Raw genomic sequence first — 25,409 nt, 5'->3', positions numbered from 1 at the left:
CTGACCACCGATGTTAAATATAGTGTTATGATGATGTTATGTAGTGTTTCCTGTCCATTCTTTCATCATGGTATTTTATCCGACCACTTAAACCAACTACTGATTGTAGAATTTTTTGTTTTATTATTATTTTAGGGTTGTGCATGCGCCTAAATGTTTTTTAACATATTGTCTCTGTCCAGTGAAATACATGTATCTCCATTTTGTTTAACGTATTGTTAACTTCATTTGAACACAGCTGCTGTCCTTCACATTGTATAAAAATGTAATGAAACGTGGACCAATAGAAATGCTTAAATTACTCGGAATGAATCCTTTTTGTAAAGTTTTTTGGAGATACATGCTTTTCATTGGACAGTGAAGATATATTTATGATTCAAAAATGACATCCTTTACTTTTTACAATACGAGACTTTCCTAAATTCACTAATTTAACGTAAAACCTTTCTATGAGGAACTTAGACATTTCATCCACTTTGAAGGTGACATAAATGTCACCATTGATGGGCTGCATGACATTTATGTACCTTTTCTCTTTCAGTTTAGTGGCATCATAAGCTTCTTAAGCAGTTGTACATCAGCGGACATTTTAACCCACATCAGCTGACCTTCAAAGATCTCTTCATGCTTTTTAGTGTAAATCCCCCTTTTGTTGATTTGGTCATTCATTTCGCTTCAGGCCAACAACCCATGTCTTTTAGAGTCTAGAACACCACTGCAAGCCTTCTCCGCTTCCTGGCATTGTTCAGTGACATTACATATAACTTAGGTGCAAGTTAAATGGATGTACATTGGTTGTTGTTGTCTATTCTTATTTTAGATGACTTTCAATCATTTAAGCATAAATAGTAAAACCTTTCGTAATTTTAGTCAAACATTTTTAAGGAGAACAACTTTTGAACTGTGTTGCCTCCCACATGCAGCCCCTAGGGTGTTAAACTTTTTCATTTTTCCCTCGTTTGATCTTTTATGGATGTGTATTTGTTTAACACTTTCTCCTTCTGGTCACTGAATGTGGTGGTTCTCTGTGGGCTAATTTCACAGTGAGCTATTGAGGGACAGGGTACATAATGTTTCATTGTTTAACGTGCATGACTTCCTGATCTTTTCAAACACACATCTCAGGCAGGTGTTATGGATATTTTAAAGCATCAACCGAACTGCACTGGGAACATGTTCATTTGACAATCTTTACATTCATTCATTATCTGTAAGTGCATATCCAGTTCTGGGTCGTGCTGGAATCATTGGGTGCAAGGCGGCAACACACCCTGGAGGGGGCGCCAGTCCTTCACAGGGCAATTCAGACAGTCACCCGGAGGAAACCCACGCAGACACAGGGAGAACACACCACACTCCTCACAGACAGTCACCCGGAGGAAACCCACGCAGACACAGGGAGAACACACCACACTCCTCACAGACAGTCACCCGGAGAAAACCCACGCAGACACAGAGAGAACACACCACACTCCTCTCAGACAGTCACCCGGAGGAAACCCACGCAGACACAGGGAGAACACACCACACTCCTCACAGACAGTCACCCGGAGAAAACCCACGCAGACACGGGGAGAACACACCACACTCCTCACAGACAGTCACCCGGAGGAAACCCACGCAGACACAGGGAGAACACACCACACTCCTCACAGACAGTCACCCGGAGAAAACCCACGCAGACACAGGGAGAACACACCACACTCCTCACAGACAGTCACCCGGAGGAAACCCACGCAGACACAGGGAGAACACACCACACTCTTCACAGACAGTCACCCGGAGGAAACCCACACGGACACAGGGAGAACACACCACACTCCTCACAGACAGTCACCCGGAGGAAACCCACGCAGACACAGGGAGAACACACCACACTCTTCACAGACAGTCACCCGGAGGAAACCCACGCAGACACAGGGAGAACACACCACACTCTTCACAGACAGTCACCCGGAGGAAACCCACGCAGACACAGGGAGAACACACCACACTCCTCACAGACAGTCACCCGAAGGAAACCCACACGGACACAGGGAGAACACACCACACTCTTCACAGACAGTCACCCGAAGGAAACCCTCACGGACACAGGGAGAACACACCACACTCTTCACAGTCACCTGGAGGAAACCCACGTGATGTTGATGTTGAGAAACTCATATGTGCTGTAGAAGGATTAGTGTATGGTTATAGCAGTATAAAAAAGACGAGAGTTTTTGCCTCTTGGTTAATGATACAACTTTATTGTGATCACTTTTTTTTAGTAGTCCCCTCAGGAAAGGGGCTGTTATGAGTAGAACTAGAGGCTACAGTACAGGGAGAAGTCAGCGGGACATAAGAGATAGAGCGAGAAGAGAGCGGACACAGGTGAGGAAGATTAGCCGGGGTGGCTGGATGGTCCCAGTGTTGGTTGGAGCTTCTTATGGATCAAAATAAGGAGAATAAAACTCCTAGTCTTAACCAAAGCCTCTAACCTCTTTTGGCTTATTCTCTCAGAGCAGGGGAGCATTCCTCTCTGGCCAATAATCACAATAAGGCCTTTAAGCAATGATATGATCTGAAAAGACTGAGGACTAGGCCTAAGAAGATTTGAATATATGATTCTTGAGAGTTGAGATTATTTGGATTCAAACGTTTTTTTAAACTGGTCACCTCAAAAATGTTTCCAGATCCCAACCATTCCTCTTCTTCTGTTCCTCACATTAGTATAATAATCAAAATAATGTTGACAATCATAGGTTTGTTTTAAAGCTAAGATCTAGAAGAGTGAATTAGGCTAGATGTACATCGACAGCTTTAGGGGCAGAGTGAGGGGAAGGCTAGGTTTAGCGATAGCTGAGGGGGGGTTGGGTCTTGTTTAGCTAAAAAGCTAACCTCCTGGAGAGGTACCCCCTTGCTTAAAGCCAAGACCCCCAGCTAAGCCCCCACTTGCTTCCCCTTTTCCATTTGCCATTCGAGTTGGTCTAAGAGGAGGGGGCAGAGTTGGTCTTGTCGTCACGAGTGACGGGAATGTTGCGGTCTCCGCGGCCACTCTCTGAGCCCCCTGTCTTGGGCCCGCAGACGGTCAGCAGGCCTTCGGCGGACAGGGTGCAGGTGATTGCTGACTGGTCCACGTTGGAGGGCAGGCGGTAGCGGCGGTGGAACTCACGGGCGATGTAGCCGTGGTCGTCCTGTGGAAAGGAGAACAGACGGTGTTTTGAACGTTATATGGACATTTAAAAGTCACAAATGTGAAATACCACAAGGTTAGCGTTCAGGCATTAACCTTACATCTCAACAGACGACATGGAAAACTGAATTTTCCTCACTTTTCTTGAAATAGTGGTGAACGTCTCTAGGCCAAATGTTAAAGCTACTAAGGCTTTCGGAGTTTGCTGTTTCTTTAGCGTCACTAAGACACATACGAATAAAATAACAACACCAGATTAGCCTCACCCATGAATGCTAAAGTATGCCAATTTCGACTGCTTTTTAAAGAAAGTACTTCAGTCTTATTGGTCCAAATATCTCATAATGAGACCCACTTTTACCACTTTTGGTGTTTGACTGATGGAAAATTCAGCGTTAACAAGGGTCCATGAGCCTCATAAATTACGTTCCAACTTAAAACATTGTAGGATTGATTATAAATTTCACACACACCCCACATGTAGTCCAAAATAGTTTATGGTTATGATACTATCCCAGACAGCAAGCATATACCGGTCCACTGGCATAAAAAGGCTGGCACACCACTGACTGTAGACCACTGCTGGTCCTCCATCGGACCCCTCAGATTACTGTCCTGTACAGGATACAACTCATTTTTAATCTCCTCAAACTGATTTTACATTCACAGAGACCTTTATTCTGGAAAACACACTAATACTTTACCTTCAGTGGTTGTTGTAGAAAGCTGCCCTTCACTATGAGGTCACTATGAAGTGTCCATGAAAACTCAATCAATTAATGCTTTTTTTGTAAAGAGAAACAAAACCTATTATTAATACCAGTTTAATAACTATCAAAAGACACAGTCTTTGATTCACTTTCCAGAGTAAAATCCATTTATCTTAAAGGTATTCATTCATTAAGTTATCAGACAATCTTAGAAAAATCCAGACTGGACGATGGAGGCCAACTGGCAAGATTTAGGTAATTATCTGAGAAGCAGCACACATCTGCAATGGAGTGGGTCACTCTTGGAGACAGATTTAGGTTAAAGGCAGTTAAGCCTGTAAAGATTATTCACAAGAGTGCACAGAGTCCCATAGGGACGACCGCCCGTGACGCAGTGATTACGTCAATTGAGTAAAAACATTCCAATAGATTTTCCCTCATCTGCATTCTCCCTGAAGACTACAGCATGTGCATAACCCAGTGGTGGGGGGATGAGAAAGCAATTTAGAGAAGGGTTGAAGTAGAAAAGAGACCGGGGTTTGAGCAGCAGGGAAGAGTTAGCTGTGGAGGGAACGCATACATCGGAACCAAAAGTTCTGGATTTGTAAGAACGGGTCAGAATTCATGCTCTAGAGAAGACCTTGAAAAATCAAATGGCCATGTACATTAATGTATACAACCATAGGATATACAACCAGGATAGTAATAAATAGAGTACATTTCTGGAAAGGATTAACCCCATGTGCGGAAACATTGCTATAAATAGATGTGGCATTCTGTCAAGTCTTGACACAAAATCCACTCCAACTCATACCAAATACACGGAATGGTGCTCCAATCAAGTTCCACTGTTCCGCAGCCCAATGCTGGTGCACTATTATATACAGCCAATGTACCCAGTGTACATACAATACATCCCTCATCACAAAGAGAGTCTACAGACGTTTGGACATGTAGCGTGTCTTAGAATCATATCAAAAGGCAGAAACGTCCATCACAGCAGCTCTTTAGTTTAGTTTCATTACGTCAACACGTTATCTGACCCCTCGCACGACCAAGGTTCAGGCTACGCTACACATCAGCAGGAACTCGCACGATGTTAAATGAGTGCAGTGAAGCACTATGAGGGTGATTTCAGATCCAGAGCCATGACATACTGTCATGACAATGTCATCTTTCACTCTGTCTGATTCGATTCATTTTGACTGAGCAAAAAGCCCTGAAGAATGTGGAGCTATTGGTCATGGTGAAGACTGTGATTTCGGGAGACTCATCCGCCCTTGGGAGGTTGTATGTAGACGTCTGCACGTCTCGTAAAAAGCTGGTCCTCTGACCTGAGTGAATTATGGACCAGGCTGCAGCATTTGTTATGTCACTCGGCCCCTGTAGGCTTTTCTGTCAAGCTGATAGTCGCCTGTCTTTCCAAAGGCTGCACACAACCAACTATATAAGTCCACAAACCCACTACTTTTTGGACTCCACTTGTCCATAACCTGTCTGAGAGCCATATCTGATATAAGGACTGTTATATAAGTAAGTGATTGATATACTCTAAGTATATGATCAGATTATTAGTCGTGTGACATTATTTCAAAACAAGACAGTTGCACAATACATTGTGTGGCAATTTAAAGACAAAGGGGCCATGCGAAACAATGGAAGAAAACATCTTCTTACGTTAACTCTGCTTCTCCTGTGAAGTGGCCATTTTGGAGATACAAGGTTGTATTCCAACAGTGAAAATGTTGTGTCAATTATCATGTAATTACCTGCTATATATTTAGACACCAGGCCTCTCCAGTTTGAAATGGTCTCGTCCATGAACATTCTCTTATTGTTCAACCTTCACTGTGATAAATAAAAGCTCTGATGCACCATTGATGAAGAGGCTAATAAATGCATATGCAGTGACACGAGCTGCCTGGCTTCTCCTGTCTGTTATAAAAGGATGCGCATGTTCCTGAATCCAGTGTCTAGCTGTGTGTACTGCCTTGAGCGGAGGCTTGTCTTATCAATGTGTAAAATTAGGCTTAATGAAAGCATTAGATGCTCACCTGTCTCTCTCCATGCTTGCCCTGGATCTCCACATAATCTTCTGCCACCTTTACGTTGAGATCCTCAGGGGAGAAGTGCTTCACATCCAGGTAAACTGTGAACTTGTCTCTGTCAGATCTCACCTACAGAAGAACCAAAGGAAGCTATGGGTTGATGACGATCAGATGCAGAGATGCAATGACTTTGGTATAAACATCTAACTGCTCCAATGAGACACAAGGACTTTTTTTGGTCAGGCCAAATGCTAGGAAAAATACTTGTATTCCCCTTTGTTGGGTTTATAGAGAAGGATTATTGGATGTCATGGGATGCTTCAGTGGTACATGATGCTAATGCTACACTATGATTCTGCTTTGTACTAATATCGTCACTGTTCTACACTGTTCCTCACATTCCAGTGCAATTTGTGTTGGGTGTCAAGCTTCATTTTCTGGTCTGAATACAAAATTCATTGAATATTTCACATGTGGCATCAAAACCTTGCAAAGGTTTGAGTATTCCAAGTATGGTCAACTTTGGAAAACCACTACAACCAACCAGGTCCCCAGTTGTTCAAAACTACCCAGCTGCTTACCTCAGAGATGCCCGAGTTGGAGGACTCCAGGAAGTTGCGGAAGAGTGAGTATCGGTAGTAAGGGCTGATGGTGGAGGTGGTGGAGGGGAAGAGGTCATAGTCGAACAGGCCCTCCCCGAAGAACTGGTCAAAAAGTCGGGAAGGGTAGCCCAGGGCACGTCGGAACCAGGGGTGTTGGATGGCAATATCCATAACGACTTGGCTTGGCTTGACTTGGACTGGCGTTGCTTGGCAGTTCTTGGCACTTCTTGGGCTTTGTTTCTGCTCAGGACACCCTGGGTGTAGTCTTGGAACAGGGGTTTGTTTGAGGAGAACAAGAGCTGTGGAAGGAGGTGTGAGGAGGCCGTGGAAGGCTGTGTGTGTGTACGGGAAATCCTCGAACGGTAAGTGCTACCTTCTGTCGTGGCCGCCCCCAGCCTTTATATAGGTGAGTGGCAGAAAGAGGGGCTTACAAGGGGATCTCTCTGGAATGGCATTAGCTCATGGTGGGAACGCCAGCGTCAGCAGAATCACTGACCTGCGGACGACAGTCTGGCCCTGGACGCCTCCAGGCAGTGGCACGGATGACAGCCACCACAGATGCCGGAAAGTCAGAGGCTGCCAAAACAAACCAGACCTTAGGTTTGGAGGAGAGGAAGGGGGCATTTTAGACTGATCTGGCAACCTGCTATATCTTGGGGTACCATGGCTATCTGCACTTACGGGTCACTTCCAGTGTGTAACGTGTCCTTTGGCATAATAAAGACTAACGTAATTTAAATTTCAAATAATTATGGACTAAATGGATCAGACAATACGTAAGCCAACACAATCACAAGGGGCTGCTGATGATAAAGAGCAGGGATTAGGAGGAGAATGGTACTGAAAGTCATATTGTCATATAGAAGGGCCCCCCACCATCAGTGAGCTTTGTGTATGTATTCATTGCTACATAATAGACAGGTATGCCACACACGTCCAGACTTGAACATACGCACCTCAAAGCAATGTAGCAAAACACGGACAACAGAGATGACGCTTCGCGGCGGTCACGTGACCGTGATATGGTTTTCATTTTAGATTTTTAAGAACATTGTCCACACATGAATCATAATGCATTAATGACAGGATTCTATTCCATCAATCATCCTGCTTCAGCTCGACCTTAAAAGGAACATGAGGTGGGAGTTTTTGCTCCTGGGGCTTCCCGTAGTGTAATTAATAATTACAGCACTGTACTGAGACCAGAGCCAAGGGGGATGGGTGTTTTGGGTGGATGTGTCCTTCCCTTCCCTCTTCCAAAAGTTACATAGTGCACTTTCTGCAGCACTGGGCCTGGAGGAGCAATAACAGAGGCTCTGTACTCGTGTTACTGGTCAGTGAAGCCTCACAATTGATTTAGAAGCTGTAATTCCAAGGTAAAAATACTACCTAACGTTCCTTTAAGTTTCCTAAAGAACTACCTTTTTCAAAAAAGTGCTTGGGGCTACAGCATTTTGGAACAAAGCAATGTACACACACACTATGCTTTAACCAGATCATCCCTTAGAATTACACAATAAATTGCATTTATATTCAACTTGTATTTTATATTGAGGTTTTTTTATTATTAATTTTGAAATCAAGAAATTGGGGCGGCACGGTGGCGCAGCAGGTAGGTGTCGCAATCACACAGCTCCAGGGACCTGGAGGTTGTGGGATCGATTCCCGCTCTGAGTGAAGTTGGTGTGTTCTCCCTGTGTCCGCGTGGGTTTCCTCCGGGTGCTCCGGTTTTCTCCCACAGTCCAAAAACACACGTTGGTAGGTGGATTGGCGACTCCAAAGTGTCCGTAGGTGTGAGTGAATGTGTGGGTGTGTTGCCCTGTGAAGAACTGGCGCCCCCTCCAGGGTGTATTCCCGCCTTGCGCCCAATGATTCCAGGAAGGCTCTGGACCCACCGTGACCCTGAACTGGGTAAGGGTTACAGATAATGAATGAATGAAATCAAGAAATTGGCAACTTCCTGTAACAACTTGACCAATGTGAGACTTTGTTTGTCGGGCCCTCCACCAAAACATTGCATCACAGCACAATCTGCTTACTGTACTCAGATCTTACACATATCCTACGTGTGTGTGTGTGTTTGTGTCCTGGGTGACTCTCTAGCTATTGATCCATACGGTCTGCCCAGGACTCTTCCATCACTCTGATCCCACAATTGATGACTTCCACCCTGGGCCATGTGGGGCAGCATTAAAGTAATCCCCAGGGGCTTTTGCCTGACCCGCTGGAGAGGCTTAACGGAAAAGCACCAGCGAGGCCCTTTTTCCAGCCCAGAGAGCCCAGGGCCATGGCAAACAGAAGACAGTTGAGGGTGGGGCACATGGGTCGAGAGGACCCAGACCTGGCTCTGCTGGTTTGGGGTGTTTTCCACAGGGGTGCTCTGGGGCCAGGCGCTATGGGCGGTTAAGCCCTGGACGTGTTTTAGCTCACTCAGCAGCTTTCTGATTGGTTGTGGCTTTTCTCAATGGGCTGCCAGAGTAGAAAAATGAACCACAACAAGAGAGAGGGAGTTGATAAGGAGAAGCTGCATGTTAACGCTCTGACGGCGGGAGGCAGGAAGGCTTGTCCAACTGTAACAGGCGTTAGAGCATGTTCCATTTTATTTCTGAACAGTGTTAATGAGGAATTGTCCACCTTTGCTGCAGTCACAGCCTCTGTGCTCCTGGAAAGGCTTTAGAACACTATTTGTTTGGCATTGAGTCTTGGATTTTGAACAAAAATATACACATAACGACACTAATCTGCAAAATGTAGAAGAAATGCATTAAATGCAAAGAAATGAAAGGCAAACAAATCCCTTTATTTACTCTTTATTTTTATTTATTGGCTCTGTACAAGGGTTTTCCTTACAATTGCCACATAATAAAGTACTTATTGCGCTGCCCCTGTCCTCCACAGAAATGAGTGTAAACCACAGCAGAAGTGAGAGTCTACAGTCATTTCCTTAAAAGGAAAAGAAATGTGGGCAATAACTATTCAGCAAAACTGTGCCATTCCAGAGCAATTAAAAAAGGAAGATTTAGAGCTTGATAAATGTATAAAACTTTACCTGCGTCTTATAAATTTAACAGATATTTAATGTAACATTAGAACAAAAGTAAACAGCAGCAGACAGAGACTTAAGATTCCTGGCCAAATGACTGTGCATCAGCTGAGATTAAATTTGCAGCCTCACAATGACGGAGCAGACTCTTTTCCAACCCTGAATTGCGAGGAATTCCCAGGTAATTACAGCTTTCAGGGATCTGAATAAAGCCAGAAGTGTTTGACCTGAACTCTCCAGGACCAGGATTAAGGCCCCTGGGCTGAAACATATCATTCATTGCTGTTCAAAGAAAAACATTTTTGTTTGCTACATGTTTAAAATACAGCTGCTGTGCTTCACACTGTGAAAAATATCATGATAAAACCGACCAATAGAAATGCTCCAGAATTACATGGAATCAACGACTGGAGCTTGGTCCCCCCCTCCACCGTTCTCCTATAAAGATACTATTTTGGTGATACATATTTGTTTTCTTCAAACAGCTATGATATTGTGACTCGTATTTACTTTAAATAACCAATAAACCACTAGCAGTAGTTTAAAAAAAAGTTCGCCTTTGATCAGGGAAATGTAGCTTCAGCTTCTTTAAGCTGGACACTCCTCTGATAGATAGAACGTTTATAGCTTATACATCCTTATATTTCAAAGCAATGCATTACAAAATACCTGCACTGCAGCATGTTGTAGATGTCTGATGTGATACTTTAAGGCACATGACCCATAACTCAGAGAGGAACCAGTGTGGTGCATTATCATACACCCCCCCACACACATTCTATATATTTTTATATTCTTCTTAATCTTACTGAATTAACCAGGGAAACACTGCCTTTAAACAATGGCAATCAAGTAAAGATCTACCTAAATATTGTATGTTCAGTTAAATCTATTGCCTTTGTAAACAGTGCTAAGTTGCATAGTTAGCATGCTAAGTATCGCACATTCGTGTGCTAGCTAACAATGCTACCAGTCCATGTCTAACGTAGCAAATGCAGCAGTGTATTTAAAAAAATGAAATATGTACATCTCCTAGATTTGTTCTTTGAATATAAACAAGAGCTCAATCACTGATAAGAACTGCTGCTCTTATGAAGAAACTAATGCTAAAGCTGCCCTCTTGTGGAGAATTTTCCACCTTTTCCATACGAACGAGTGACTGAATAAGAAAGGAGTTTCATGAAGTACTTTACATTTAAAATTCTGCTTTTTGGGGGTTTGGGGGGGGGGGGGGGGGGCATGATAAAGCACCACACCAGATATAGTGGAAAGAGATAAGTATTAAGACAGAGGGCTAATCACAGCTCATCGGTGCATTCAGACACTGATCTTTCTCGTTTCTCGCGGGCAGTGACAAAGTTGAGCAGGTCGATGGCTGTCACTACTCCAAACACCATCTGCTTCAGACTACTGGACCCATTCGTCAAATCTGTGAAGGAACAGATCACAAACACGGTCAAAGAGAAAAGTCCATAGTTCAGGTGCAAATCAATAAACTTTCAATGTATGTTAATTCAGTGGTAAGTATTCCTAAAAAGGACAAGTAATTTTATCCTGAATACTGTTGTTATAAAGATATTAAGTTTGTTTTTTGTAAAGAACTATTCTGAGTATCTGCTGGTTATATGAAGGAAGGCAGACAGTGAGCTCTATTAAAAACTAGGTTTGACCTGTACCTCGAGGAAAACCTTTAGTTATTCGTTGGAATAAGGGGTGTTTGTTTAAAAGGGTAAGAAGCCTTCCTCACTTATGCAATACTGACGTATGAGCAGAGCGACTTGCACAACAACCTGGCAGCCCAACAGAAGCAGCAGCAGATTCCGAAAAAGAAAGGTTTTGGAAAGTCCATGAGAAACAGTAGGCTTTTGTAGAACTTCAAAGCCAAATCGACATGAAGTCCAGCCAGTGTTACACTTAGAGGACAGACATATCCCAACTTAAACAAACATGATTTTTTGGGGAAAAGTCTTTAGCAAGAAATAAACACTTTATTTTTATCCAGGTTATTTACTCCTGTTAGATTACGATATTTATTTTACTCGGTAAAACACCCAGAGACAAATCATGATTTTGCTCTGACGTGCAATCAGAGCTCCAGATGAGTGTGTGTGAAGAGTCATTTGCATATTACAGTCTTCAGAAATACACTATACAGTGGAACCTCGAGTTACGAAGTGTTCCGAATACGTATAAATCGAGTAACGAGATGCGAGCAAAATTCCTGATCCAGTTACGAATGTTTGCCCGAGTTACGAAGAGCTGAATCCAATTTCCATTATTTTAAAAATGGGGAAAATTCATGCCAATTACAAGCAGTTCCAGTTAAGAACTCGGTTCTGGAACAAATTAAATTCGTAACTCGAGGTCCCACTGTATGACCAAGTGTTCAACATTGTGTGTAAACCAGAATAGGGAGACTTTACCATTCAGGAATATCTTTAGATTGTATTCGGCCACGTAAACATTAGTGAGTTCAGCTGCTGATGTTAAGATCATTTGCTTTGGAGTGGTGTTGGTGTCCCAACATCCCCAAGAAGTGTATGAAGGACCATCACACCAAAGAACACAGTTCCACTGCTCTATAGCCTACAGTCTTCATAAACCACTAGCTGGCACTGGGCATGGTGACTTCAGGCTCATTTGTAGGGAGTCCAGCACTTCCCACAGAAAAGTGTTTATTAATACTGGATTAAATAAACTGAGTGCACATTAGAATAAAAAGTGTGTCAGACTTGTGTGGACATGGTAAAAATTCAATATATGATTCCATAACTACTGACACTGAGGTGCCCTTGTATTGGTGTTTGAATGAAGACTCACATTGGATCTGCTCATGCACTACCAGGGCAAAGTGATCCGTCTCCAGTATCCGAGAGAGCTTCCCCAGGTTATCCGTCAAGCGAATCTGTGGGAAAGAATTTGTTGGCTATCATTTCAAACCTTGATGCCTTGATTTTCCACAGTACATTTGTAAGTAAACAAGCAATTCTTAAAAAGCAAGGTGCCAAAATGGAAATTTCTGAAAGAGCTCAAAGATAAGTCCAAGATAACGGGGCAGTTATTACTCCTGACCAAGTGTGTGCAGCTGTTCAACAACTGCCACGCTGAAAAACAAGCTGTGTTTATTTCATCACTATCCACTGAAAAGGTGTGTTGTTTTTGGCTGCAATCATTCAATGTACAGTGGGACATCTGTGCACAAATGGCCCAAAGATCCCAAAATATCCAGAAAATGGACTAAATTTGTCCACTTTAAACAGGCACTTTGGAAAGGACCATCCGCTCACTCCGTTATCTGTAGCTCATTTCACTGGCGCTGTTCCAACAATATGGGCATGTAAGGACACCAACGAAAGGTGTTCAAGAGCCTCTGTAACATGGAGGTAAACACTTCGCCTGTTTTAGTTGGTGTTAGTTAACGTTAGCTTGACTCGCTAAGCTCGGTGGCTCAGATTATACTCGGCTACGTAGCTGCATTACGGAGGTTTATAGTGTTATAGTGAATTCGAGTTTGACTTCGATCACATTTACAAGAATAACGGTACCTCTACATTTGAGTTTAGCTTATTGCTAGGCTATTGTCATGAATAATGTTGGTTATTTAGCTAGATACTGTCATAACAGTCGGTCATAACGGTGTTTTACCGCGGCGTTGTTCAGCTGTTGTCCACCAGTGACGTCACAGTTGCGTTCAAGATTTTCCGCAGCGAGCTCGGGTTTTCCGTCAATTTAATAAAATTGTCAGTTTTAAAGCACATTAAGCAGCTATTTTCATTTTAATTCATACTTCATAATTCATATCTGTCAGTAACTACAATAATGTGGAATATTAATGGAGGTCCATTAAGTGGTGCTTAGCCTTTAATTTGGTTTATTAATGGTTTATCTGGAACAGCACAAAAAATGCTTAGTGATGTTTTATATTTTAGACTGCAATGGTGCCTGCCAGCCACAGCTGTGTGTGTGTGTGTGTGTGCGTGTGTGTGTGTGTGTGAGTGAGAGAGAGAGACCAACCTGTTTGAACTGCTTATAGAGCACTTTGCTGACAGGGTCAGAGGGCCTGACTTTTCCAGCTAACACCGAAGCCAACATGTTGCCCAGGGTCACCATCCCCAGGATTACCCTAAACACAGAGTAGACAAAACCACAGGAATGAATGGGTACTCAGTTGTACCTGTGTTTGATCCATAAACTGCAGATTTCTTGTTAAGTGGGTTTAACAATTCATAAACTACTGGATTATTTTTTCCAATGGGGAACTGGGGTAATTTCATTTTACCACATGACCCCAGTAGTATTTATGATGGATTCACACTGGATAAAAAAAATCTTGGTGTAAATAGAGATTAGCATGGCTACCTTATTCACTCACTGCTGTCGCACCATTTTCAGCGCTGCAGTGACATGACAGTGGAGTGTTTGTACGCATGTTTTTCACACCACGGATCAGACACAGCAGTGCTACTGGAGTTCTAAGAGACTCACTACTTTTCTGAGAACAGCCCCAACAACAAAATCCATAATGGGTGAGATGATGAGAAGCTAATCCTTCACACAATTGTTATAACTACAATTATAAAACGTTTAATGATGTTGTGGATTTCAGTGTTGACTCGTTGCGCCATGAATTTGAAGAACTCCTTTGATTTGTGCCATACGTTACATCACTTAATGCTTCCCCTAACATCTCCGTTCTTGAGAAAGAACTCTCCCACATGTCAATTCACATGGGATTAATATAAACTGGGGTTATTTTTACTGGTCATTTTAGAGGAGGTAAAGGGCTCTAGAACTTTCCTGAAAGGAAAACAAGCGATGAAGAAATACCACACGTCTAAAACCACTGAGATACTCTGGTAATAAATATATTATTCCATTCCCTCTGGTAAAACTAATCCCAGCTTTAAAATAAAAGGACTTCATTTTATGAAACTAAGTGTGTGTGTATATATATATATATATATATATATATATATATATATATATATATGGTATAGCCCTACGTATAGATTTCTGAAGGTCTAGGTTTTTAGCAGCAAAACAAATGTGTGTGTAAAATCAGTATTCAACTAATTTTGGTGTTAAATAACTAGTGGAATTTTAAGAGTTCAGGACACTATCACAGAGTGTGACACCCACCCAGACTCATCAACGACTGGAGCTTGGTCAAATCCCTTTTCTTTCAGGATTTTGATGGTTTTCTGGCAAGTCACCGTAGGCAAAACAGTTAGAGGAGCCGAGAGGTTCAAACTCTGCAACCGAAGATTCCACCACCTTAAAGAAATAAAATGATTAAAATTAATTGAGAGTGTAAGTGGACAGAGAACATTTTCAGGAGACCAAAGTAATTGGACAGTGAAGTCCCAGATGAAGTCCACTTTTATATCACTGGTGCAGTATGTTAGAGGAAGAGGATGTTGTAAAAACACTACTGTCCATTTACTTACAGACCACCGCATTCAAAGAAATCAGCCCTCACCATGGCTTGGTGACCATGATGTCTTCTTCTGTGAGGAAGCCTTTCTGGAACATCCACTTATCACTCAGGAATTTGGACCTGGAATCAAAATAAATAATTAAAAATAATCAGACAATCTTCCACACTTGATCACGGTGTCTAAATCCCAGCTAAAACTCACATGTAGTTGCGGATAGAGTCTGGGAGGATGACCACACAGCGCTGGCCTTCCTTTAGCTCCTTGGCCATCTTCACAGCCGCTGCCATAGCAGTTCCTGAGCTACCGCCTAAAAACAACAAGGTTGAGTGTGTTACGAGTTTACATGATGCTAGTCTTCAGCCTATGGTCAGACTCTGGTGCATTTTGTTGATAAACATGTCACATCTGACTACGATGCAAAACATCCAAACAAACTATTGACTTCTAGTGGCTCATCTTCTATAGTTTATATAGAAGATGAGAAAACTGTTTATAGTTTTCTGTACTGCACTTTAATTAAACAACATTCAATTATTCATTCATTATCTGTAACCGCTTATCCAGTTCAGGGTCGCGGTGGGTCCAGAGCCTACCGGGGAACATTAGGCGCAAGGCAGGAATACACCCTGGAGGGGGCGCCAGTCCTTCACAGGGCAACACAGACACATACATTCACTCACACTTGAGTCGCCAATCCACCTACCAACATGTGTTTATGGAGCGTGGGAGGAAACCGGAGCACCCGGAGGAAACCCACGCAGACACAGGGAGAACACACCACACTCCTCACAGACAGTCACCCGGAGGAAAACCACGCAGACACAGGGAGAACACACCACACTCCTCACAGACAGTCACCCGGAGGAAAACCACGCAGACACAGGGAAAACACACCACACTCCTCACAGACAGTCACCCGGAGGAAAACCACGCAGACACAGGGAGAACACACCACACTCCTCACAGACAGTCACCCGGAGGAAAACCACGCAGACACAGGGAGAACACACCACACTCCTCACAGACAGTCACCCGGAGGAAAACCACGCAGACACAGGGAGAACACACCACACTCCTCACAGACAGTCACCCGGAGGAAAACTACGCAGACACAGGGAGAACACACCACACTCCTCACAGACAGTCACCCGGAGGAAACCCACGCAGACACAGGGAGAACACACCACACTCCTCACAGACAGTCACCCGGAGCGGGTATCGAACCCACAACCTCCAGGCCCCTAGAGCTGTGTAACTGCGACACTACCTGCTACACTGCCGCCCAACTAAACAACAACAAAACTATTTTGTCCAAATCATAGCCTGAGTAAGTTAAATTACAATAAATGCAAATGAAAACAGTGGCACTTAGAAGACTAATATTAATTCTTAAATTCACTGTAAAATTTAATTTGACCTTACACTACAGGACACAAGACTTAGTTTAGTGCAGAAGAATTGCTTTGGATTTGCATTGCATACCATTTTATAGATGCTTCTTTTGAAGTTTAGTGTGTTTTAGTGTATTATACAGTGCTGGAGTTCAGTTTTTCTTTCTTTTATCTTCCATCACTGTGTACTTTATCAGTGCAGCTCTGTTGTATCTGTGCGTGTTGTATAGTGTGCCTAGTGCTTCACATTTTTTGTATTGTGTTCTAATCCTGTGTTTGCATATTTGCACTTCATGTAGGCTTTGTAGTGTAATGCTTGAGTAACGTTAAATCACACTGTTTTAAAAGGAACAAATAGCAGTGTGTAACATACCGCACAGCAGCCCCTCATCTCTGATGAGCAGACGAGACATAGAAAAGGATTCCTCATCATTGGACTTGTACCAACGGTCCACAACCTGTACAGGACACACACACGAGAATCTTAGCTTTGATTTCAGACATCTCAAAGATATAACAACATTTCTAAGAACATTTATACCACGTAAACTTAAGGATACCAGTCAAATAACTTCTTAACACAACCTTATTTGTACTTGCACTGACATCTAGTGGTGACTCAAAGCACAACACATTTAAACCTGGGGCTCATTAACAGAAACCAAGACAAAACACTGGATCATCACCGGATTTATCGTCTACTCAGGCTTTAGCAGGAACTTCGGTGTTTAAAAAGGTGTTGGCTGAAGTCTCCTTTGGAGTGTATTTAGTTTGTTTCATGGGGTGAAATGTGGTTATACATTTACTCACAGATCTGTCCAGTACAGTAGGGATGAAATCGTAGCCGATGCCTTCCACCTCATACTGCGTCTTATCCGTCTGATTCAACTCCTCCGGCTCAGCAAGGATTGAGCCCTCTGGATCCACACCGATAATCTGACACAAAGCACACGATTTATTAGAATTTTTAGTTGATTAAAAGGATTTTGTTTACATTCTGAAGGTGAAATTGATATACACACATACACAGAGGGTGGGTCATTTATATGGATACACCTTAATAAAATGAGAATGGTTGGTAATATTAACTTCCTGTTTGTGGCACATTAGTATATGGGAGGGGGGAAACTTTTCAAGATGGTGGTGACCATGGCAGCCATTTTGAAGTCGGCCATTTTGGATCCAACTTTTGTTTTTTCCAATGGGAAGAGGGTCATGTGACACAAACTTATTGGGAATTTCACAAGAAAAACAATGGTGTGTAGTTGGTATGTAGTTTCAGGTGCTGCACATCTTGATGGTATAGTGTGGTATTTGGGGTACAAAGATAGTGAGGCGGTTCTTCATCAATGGAAACCTCATCTGAAGGCAATTGTCTATGCTGTGAAGATACGAGATGTGCAGCACCTGAAACTACGGATACTGGAAGCCTGTGCTAGCATTTCTCCTATGGTGTTTCTATCAGTGTGTGAAGAGTGGGAGAAGAGGGTTGCATTGACAATCCAACACAATGAGCAGCACTTTGAACACATTTTATAAGTGGTCAGAAACTTGTAAATAACTCATGAAAGAATAAAGTTACGTTAAAACCAAGCACACCATTGTTTTTCTTGTGAAATTCCCCATGAGTCTGATGTGCCACCCTCTTCCCATTGAAAAAACAAAAGCTGGATCCAAAATGGCCGACTTCAAAATGGCCACCATGGTCACCACCCATCTTGAAAAGTCCCCCCCCCCCATATACTAATGTGCCATATTTGCGCATATATATATATATATATATATTCCGAGTTGAGTCACTCACCTTAATGTTGGGGCATTTCTCTTTCAGTTTGCGGGCAATGCCTGTGATAGTGCCCCCTGTGCCAGCTCCTGCCACCAGCATGTCCACCTTTCCTGTAAAATGAATATTAATTACTTTTACAATGTTTTGTTCTAGGAAATGCAACACACATTTGATGATAGACCAAAAGACAGGGAGACAGACAGACAGACGGAGTGGAGAAACTCCTGACCATCGCACTGCTCCAGTATCTCCTCTGCAGTTGTGTCGTAGTGAGCCAGGGGGTTGCTGGGATTGCGGTACTGATCCAAGATGTGAGAGTTGGGGATTTCGTTTTTCAGGCGCCAGGCTACACCCACATGTGACTCAGGAGAATCGAAACGGGCACTGGTGGGGGTCCGGACAATCTCTGCCCCCAGAGCTCTTAAGACATCCACCTGGAAACAAACCGCTTTAGATTTTTAATGTTTTGGTGTTGTGTTTAAATTGTGGATCAGGTTTTAATGCTTTTACCTTTTCCAAACTCATCTTCTCGGGCATGACGATGATGCAGCGGTAGCCTTTCACTGCAGCAGCCAGAGCAAGACCAATACCTGACATACAGAGGTGAATATTACATCAACACAAACAGTAACACTTTGCATCACTGCAATATACACATGTCCTATGGTGTGTACACAGAGCGAGCATGTTGCTAATAAAGGTATTTACAGTTTTATAGAACAGCATTTCACTCTGGGGCAGCCACACCTGATCCTAAAGCCACCATGCAAGTGTCAGTAAATAAAGTTATAAATCTCTCCAGCTTCAGAGCAATGGAACTGTGTTCTCTGTCGAGAGGGAGCATAATCATCATCCGTTAACTTTAGTACAAAAATGCGCACGTGCACACACAAAAATAATAATTAAAAATATATATATGTATTTACCAGTGTTTCCAGAGGTAGGTTCTATAATAGTGTCTCCAGGTTTGAGGATCCCATCTCTTTCTGCATCCTCCACCATCCGCAAACTGATTCTGTCTTTAACACTGCCCCCAGCATTGAAGAACTCACACTTAGCCACTACACACACAAGCACAGTTTTACTGTATATTCAAATAACTCAAATGTTTGATAGTTTGTGTGACTGGTAGTTTTGACTGCATACTCACACAGCTCACACTTGAGTCCGAACGTCTTGGTGATTTTGTTGATTCGAACCAGTGGCGTGTCCCCGATTTGTTGGAGAATGTTTGGCAAGATTTTTGTGGCATTTGTCCTTTAGAGAGAAACGATGTATGAAACATGGCTGACCGGTCCATCAGCAGGTGTACAGTAGCTTTACTTAAACTAATCTAGTATCAGCTGCAACATGCAGAAAAACAAGTTCTTACAGAAAGCCATAAAAAGTAGTGCATGTCTGGATCTAGTTCCACCGTTATTAAGCCAACATGTTGGAACAGGCTTGCAGAACAATGCAGAACTTTTTTTTCGCCCCCAATACAGATGCTCAACTATGCACAGTCACACAGCCTGTAATAGAAAAGCACTGACAAATAGATTTAGACGTCATGGAGAAGCCAGCGGCCTGATGTTACCATGCTCATGCTTTGTACTTTGGAGAGGAAGAACTCATCTATTCATTGTCTGTAACCCTTATCCAGTTCAGGGTTGCGGTAGGTCCAGAGCCCACCTGGAATCATTGAGCGCAAGGCGGGAATACACCCTGGAGAGGGCGCCAGTCCTTCACAGGGCAACACACACTCACACCTCTGGACACTTGAGTCGCCAATCCACCTACCAACGTGTGTTTTTGGATCGTGGGAGGAAACCGGAGCACCCGGAGGAAACCCATGCAGACACAGGGAGAACACACCGCACTCCTCACAGGCAGTCACCCGGAGGAAACCCACACAGACACAGGGAGAACACACCACACTCCTCACAGGCAGTCACCCGGAGGAAACCCACACAGACACAGGGAGAACACACCACACTCCTCACAGGCAGTCACCCGGAGGAAACCCACACAGACACAGGGAGAACACACCACACTCCTCACAGGCAGTCACCCGGAGGAAACCCACACAGACACAGGGAGAACACACCACACTCCTCACAGGCAGTCACCCGGAGGAAACCCACACAGACACAGGGAGAACACACCACACTCCTCACAGGCAGTCACCCGGAGGAAACCCACACAGACACAGGGAGAACACACCACACTCCTCACAGTCACCCGGAGGAAACCCACGCAGACACAGGGAGAACACACCACACTCCTCACAGACAGTCACCCGGAGGAAACCCACACAGACACAGAGAGAACACACCACACTCCTCACAGGCAGTCACCCAGAGGAAACCCACACAGACACAGGGAGAACACACCACACTCCTCACAGACAGTCACCCGGAGGAAACCCACGCAGACACAGAGAGAACACACCACACTCTTCACAGACAGTCACCCGGAGCAGGAATCGAACCCACAACCTCCAGGTCCCTGGAGCTGTGTGACTGCGACACTACCTCCTGCAACACCGTGCCACCCTATAAGTAGAACTACTTTTATTTTGCAATAATGTATTGACTGGTTAAATACAGGGCATGAACATCCTCTAACCTGAGTGGGTGTGTATGGGGTGAATCCGTGTGTGCGGCTCCAAGGCTCCATGTACACTTGCTGCTCAGATCAGGACGGATCCACGTCCTCTCGATGGCTCCCTTCTCCCTGTTCAACGGGATGGCTCCGTCCACTTTGTCAGTGAAACTCGCTTTGTCTTTGTCACAGCTCTCTGCTCTGTTTATCTGGAAGGATCCGTCACTGACCTTTTTGCCAGCGAAGGGGCAGAGGTCAGAGGGTCTGTTCTCTTTTGGGGATGGCACTGAAGGCATGATTCACTGGAAAGAGGAAAAGAGTGAGGACATTTTACCATTAAGATCACACTGGAAAAGACCCATCTAACTGAATATGAAAAAAATCTATTTTGATTTGAGGAATAATGAAAAGATATGAAAGTTATATTGTTGGCTCTTTCTCTTATTTTGTATAACACAAGAAAAAGTAATGAGTGAATATGATTTCTATGATACTCAAGGTTTCAGGAAAAAAAGGGGAATGCTAAAGTACCACGTATCCTGAGGACGTAACCTGGCAGTGTTCTACCATTCGAAAATTAATCAGTCACCAATTCCTGGTATCCTCCTCACGTCTGGATGCCAGCATTGGCTGGAATGCATACAGCATGTCCAGATGGAAATGACATCTGCCTAACATTGTTAGAACTACATAGCAGCTGTTCAAACTTAACCTTCCTCAGGCTACTCTGAAAACACAAGTCTCGCCTGGCTGCTTTAATGTGAAAATACGAGGGGCCAACCCTGGTCCAGTGCACAGTTGTTTCTTTAGTGATTACACAGAGGTTTAGAATTGTTTTACTATGGTAAAGCACACTATAGATTTATATGCCATTTTCTTAAAGAGCTGTGACAAATGCTGATCAATAAAGATGTGATTATTATAGAGGCACATGTAATAAACAGGGAAGCCCAATGATATCATAAAGCCACCAGTATCATAGATTACTTTAAGCGTAAAGTGCTAATCGCTGTTCATTGTCCTCAATGATTTAGGTTTGTAGACAAAGCTATTCCAGACGCTAATTAGTCACACCTGAAATAAGCAGACGTTTAGTCTTAAGATCAAAGCAGCACTCGTCCTCCTGGTCAAACAGGGACAGTGAGTGCTCTTCCTTTTTAAATGTTTTCACGAGTTTCATGTGCACACACATCCAAGTCAATACTATTTAACACAGTACTTGTGTAGGCACCAAGTCAGAAACGTAACTCAATACACACTGAAACCGTCCAGCTCTGGAACATTATGCAATTCAAGTCCACTGGCACTTGCACCCTATTTAGTGCCCTAAAGTATCTGCGCCAGCCGTGGCATATGAGGGAGGAGCCGTGAAGGCCTTTAAAAGGTTTAAATGTGTAGAGGGACACATGCGTCAAGGCTGACCTTGGACAAGACCCAAAACAAGTGTACTGTAACATGTGCCATCACGCCGTAGGATTGCGTAGGTCCTGTTAGAGCAAGCCATGAGGCCTGGGCAAATTTACTGGACAACTAAAATGCTAGAGAAACTACAGAGCGCAACCCCGTCTGCAAACTTCCACAAGCACTGGAAAAGCAAAGAGCTGTCACAATAACCATCAGATATTTTGTCTAGGTTTTTCCTCAGTGTCTAGATTTAAATGTATCCAAATACTTAAATGTTTATGGATTATTTTTAATGTATATTTTGAATTATACAAAAATCAGACACATTATTAAGTACACAATTTATTTCTTTTAATTTTCTTAATTGCTTATTTTTCCATGACCATTCTTTCTATACAGTGTATCATTCCACACCTGTACAGCGCTTAAATAATCGCTGTATTTGGGCAAATAAGGTTAAAAAGGCCAGAGAAAAAAACGTTTAAATTCACTACACCTTTTTTAACTTGCTTAATTTTACCAAAAACAGTGCACTTCCTTTTGAAGGTGGGAGTAGCTTTTTTATTTCTTTATTTAAAAAAAATCCGTACAGGGTCTTTTAAAATATACAACGAATTTGTTTATTTCAATAAAGATAAACTCCACCAACTGAAATGACTAGGAGGACAGTACACTAACAAGGTTGGCAGCTAGCACACAAGCTAACAATCTGGATTTACTTCAGTTTTGTGTTCTCTCTTTGTGATAGGTAATAGTAGGGTGACCAGACGTTCTCTTTTACCCGGACATGTCCTCATTTTTAGACTTTAAAAAATGTCCGGGCGGAATTTCACAAACATCCGGGATTTTGTTTTTTCTAGAGCTTACATAGAACTTCGAGAAACGTTTCGTTCACAAACTAGTCCCGCCCTCCCATACTCCGATTGGTTCGCTTGAGTGAGAAGGGGGCGTGGTGAAGTAGCCTAAAATCTTCTGATAGGACGGTCTGACTGTAGAGCTACCGTTATTGGTCGATAACCTTGTCTGTAAATCAGTAGTCGTCCACCGCCCCCCACCACTCAGGCTTAGTGGTCCTCACAGGGACATTTATTATATTCGCCTGTATGTACGTACGTATATTTACAGTTGAAATTTATACTGATAAATAAAAGCATGAATAAAACACAAACTTTTAACATAAAGACCGCCTCCTCAATTACAACAGACTCTAGGACCCAGGTGAAAAAGAGCAATGTAAGTCCATGCGCTTCCCAATGGGGAGAAAAAGAGGAATTCCTCCTGTTGAAACTTTCTGTTCCAAAATAAAAACACCTACGTTTGTATCAAAAAGAGTCCTGAACGTTGAGACTGAGATAAATAAAGACAGACTGGGTGTAATATGATGGCAACCGCTTTCTGAGCGCAGACACGTGTTTAACAGCGCGTTTATTTCAATGTAAATCACCGCTTACTCTCAGAGATGATGTAACTCCACGGAGCTATACTCATGCAGCTCTCCGAATAGAAGGCTATAGTACTCTCAATGCTATTTAATTTACACGTTGATATGCATGTTATATTGTATTTTTACTCAGTGTCTCAGATTATATCGATAACGTGTAATATATTTAAATTACATATAAAAACCGTATTTCATTCAACCTAACACAAAATGCTTTTGTTGCAAACACCAAGAAAAATGCAGAGATAAAATAGTTTAGTCCAAGAACTGAATTTAAAACTTTTACAGCTGTAAATTGTTTGTTTATTTATTTATTTTTTTTCCTCGTCTGAAAAACACAGCTCCTCAGTCTTTCTTTAAACGAATCCCTATTAAATTAAAAAAAAAAACGGACTCACCTTTGTGTGTGGACGACGGTTCCGATGTTTAATCAGAGTGAACTTGCCGAACTCTCTTCGGGTCTGAGCGGAGTGAACGGAGTGCGCAGAGTCCCGACTTTAAAGAAGAAGGTCGCCATTCGGGACGAGGCCGCGCTTGAGTGCGCACTGTGATTGGCTGGAGCCGGGGCGTTTATTTACATATTGCGGCCCGCCCGCACGTGCAACCAAGGTAACGCCAGAGCCGGTGTTCCCCAGGTCATAGGCTGTGGGTAAACCTGATTAATCAAAATATAGTAGAGTTTCGGTTATCAAGACGCAAAATACAAAAGTTGGGTTCCCATCTCGTAGGCAGTTCAGTTAAAAATAAAAAAAGCCAAAACATTTATTTGGAATTATCTTAAATTATTTTGTTTACACACTCACAGTGCTCTACTTACCATTGTTACTCCACATACTTTTAGCACCCTTTACCCTGCTCTTCAAGTCAAGACCCCACACAGTACCAGGAGGATTGTAGACATTGAGCACAAATTGTGCAGCAACCAATGAGCTGCAGGTTCTGACTGCAAGGTGGACCAATGAGGTTGTTGCGTCTAATAGTGTGGACACTGAGTGGACGGTGTTTAAAACTCCAGCAACACTGCTGTGTCTGAACCACTCCTACCAACACAACACACCACCACGTCAGTGTCACGACAGCACTGAGAGTGATTCGCCACCCAAAAGGTGGATGTGAGCCCTGAACAGGGTGAAAGCGCGTTGAAGTATCCAGAGCAACAGAGACTACACTATAACCTGTTATTGTAGAAGTGCTGATAAAAGGGACAATAAGTGTAGAAACAAGGATCTTATTTTATTTGTATGGCTCATCGGTGTATAGCATTATATTAAATGAGGTGTAACTACGCACACAAATATTCAAATATTCAGTATTCAAATATTAGTATACAGGAGCTAGTCATAAAATAAGAATATCATTAAAAGATTGATTTATCTCCATTCAAAAAGTTACATATATTAAACTCATTCATTACACACAGATCGATGTATTTCAAGTGTTTATTTCTTTTAATTTGATGATTATAACTGACAACTAATGAAAACCCCATATTCAGTATCTCAGAAAATTAGAATATTACTTAAGACCAATAAAAAAAAAGGATTTTTAGAAACGCTGGCCAAGTGAAAAGTACGAACATGTACAGCACTCAGTATTGGGGCTCCTTTTGCCTGAATTGCTGCAGCAATGCTGCGTGGCATGGAGTCGATCAGTCTGTGGCACTGTTCAGGTGTTATATGAGAGCCCAGGTTGCTCTGATAGTGGCCATGAGCTTCTGCACTGTTGGGTCTGGTGTATAGCACCTTCCTCTTTGTAATACGCCATAGATTTTCTATGGGGTTAAGGTCAGGC

The 25,409-nt window shown here is 42.9% G+C and overlaps 2 protein-coding genes across 2 annotated transcripts; both read right to left on the bottom strand.

Moving 5' to 3' along the window:
* Positions 1 to 2,966: 2,966 nt before the first annotated feature.
* On the bottom strand, positions 2,967 to 6,703 carry cryaa (crystallin, alpha A). Its single transcript, XM_066662093.1, has 3 exons — positions 6,512 to 6,703; positions 5,937 to 6,059; positions 2,967 to 3,173 (listed from the first exon to the last, which is right to left on the bottom strand). The coding sequence occupies exons 1-3, from the start codon at positions 6,701 to 6,703 to the stop codon at positions 2,967 to 2,969; spliced, it is 522 nt and encodes a 173-aa protein (XP_066518190.1).
* Positions 6,704 to 10,798: 4,095 nt separating this feature from the next.
* Positions 10,799 to 24,161, bottom strand: cbsa (cystathionine beta-synthase a). Its single transcript, XM_066661437.1, has 15 exons — positions 24,017 to 24,161; positions 20,798 to 21,075; positions 19,341 to 19,447; positions 19,117 to 19,251; positions 18,701 to 18,780; positions 18,420 to 18,624; positions 18,209 to 18,300; positions 17,215 to 17,340; positions 16,778 to 16,862; positions 15,215 to 15,320; positions 15,055 to 15,132; positions 14,715 to 14,849; positions 13,590 to 13,698; positions 12,396 to 12,480; positions 10,799 to 11,004 (listed from the first exon to the last, which is right to left on the bottom strand). The coding sequence occupies exons 2-15, from the start codon at positions 21,067 to 21,069 to the stop codon at positions 10,874 to 10,876; spliced, it is 1,746 nt and encodes a 581-aa protein (XP_066517534.1). The 5' UTR covers positions 21,070 to 21,075; positions 24,017 to 24,161; the 3' UTR covers positions 10,799 to 10,873.
* Between the last annotated feature and the right edge of the window lie 1,248 nt (positions 24,162 to 25,409).

Source organism: Hoplias malabaricus, chromosome 2 (assembly GCF_029633855.1).
Source record: "Hoplias malabaricus isolate fHopMal1 chromosome 2, fHopMal1.hap1, whole genome shotgun sequence".
In the NCBI taxonomy this organism is placed as follows: domain Eukaryota; kingdom Metazoa; phylum Chordata; class Actinopteri; order Characiformes; family Erythrinidae; genus Hoplias; species Hoplias malabaricus.
Note: the sequence above shows the minus strand (reverse complement) of the source record. Positions and strands in the feature narration are given on the sequence as shown.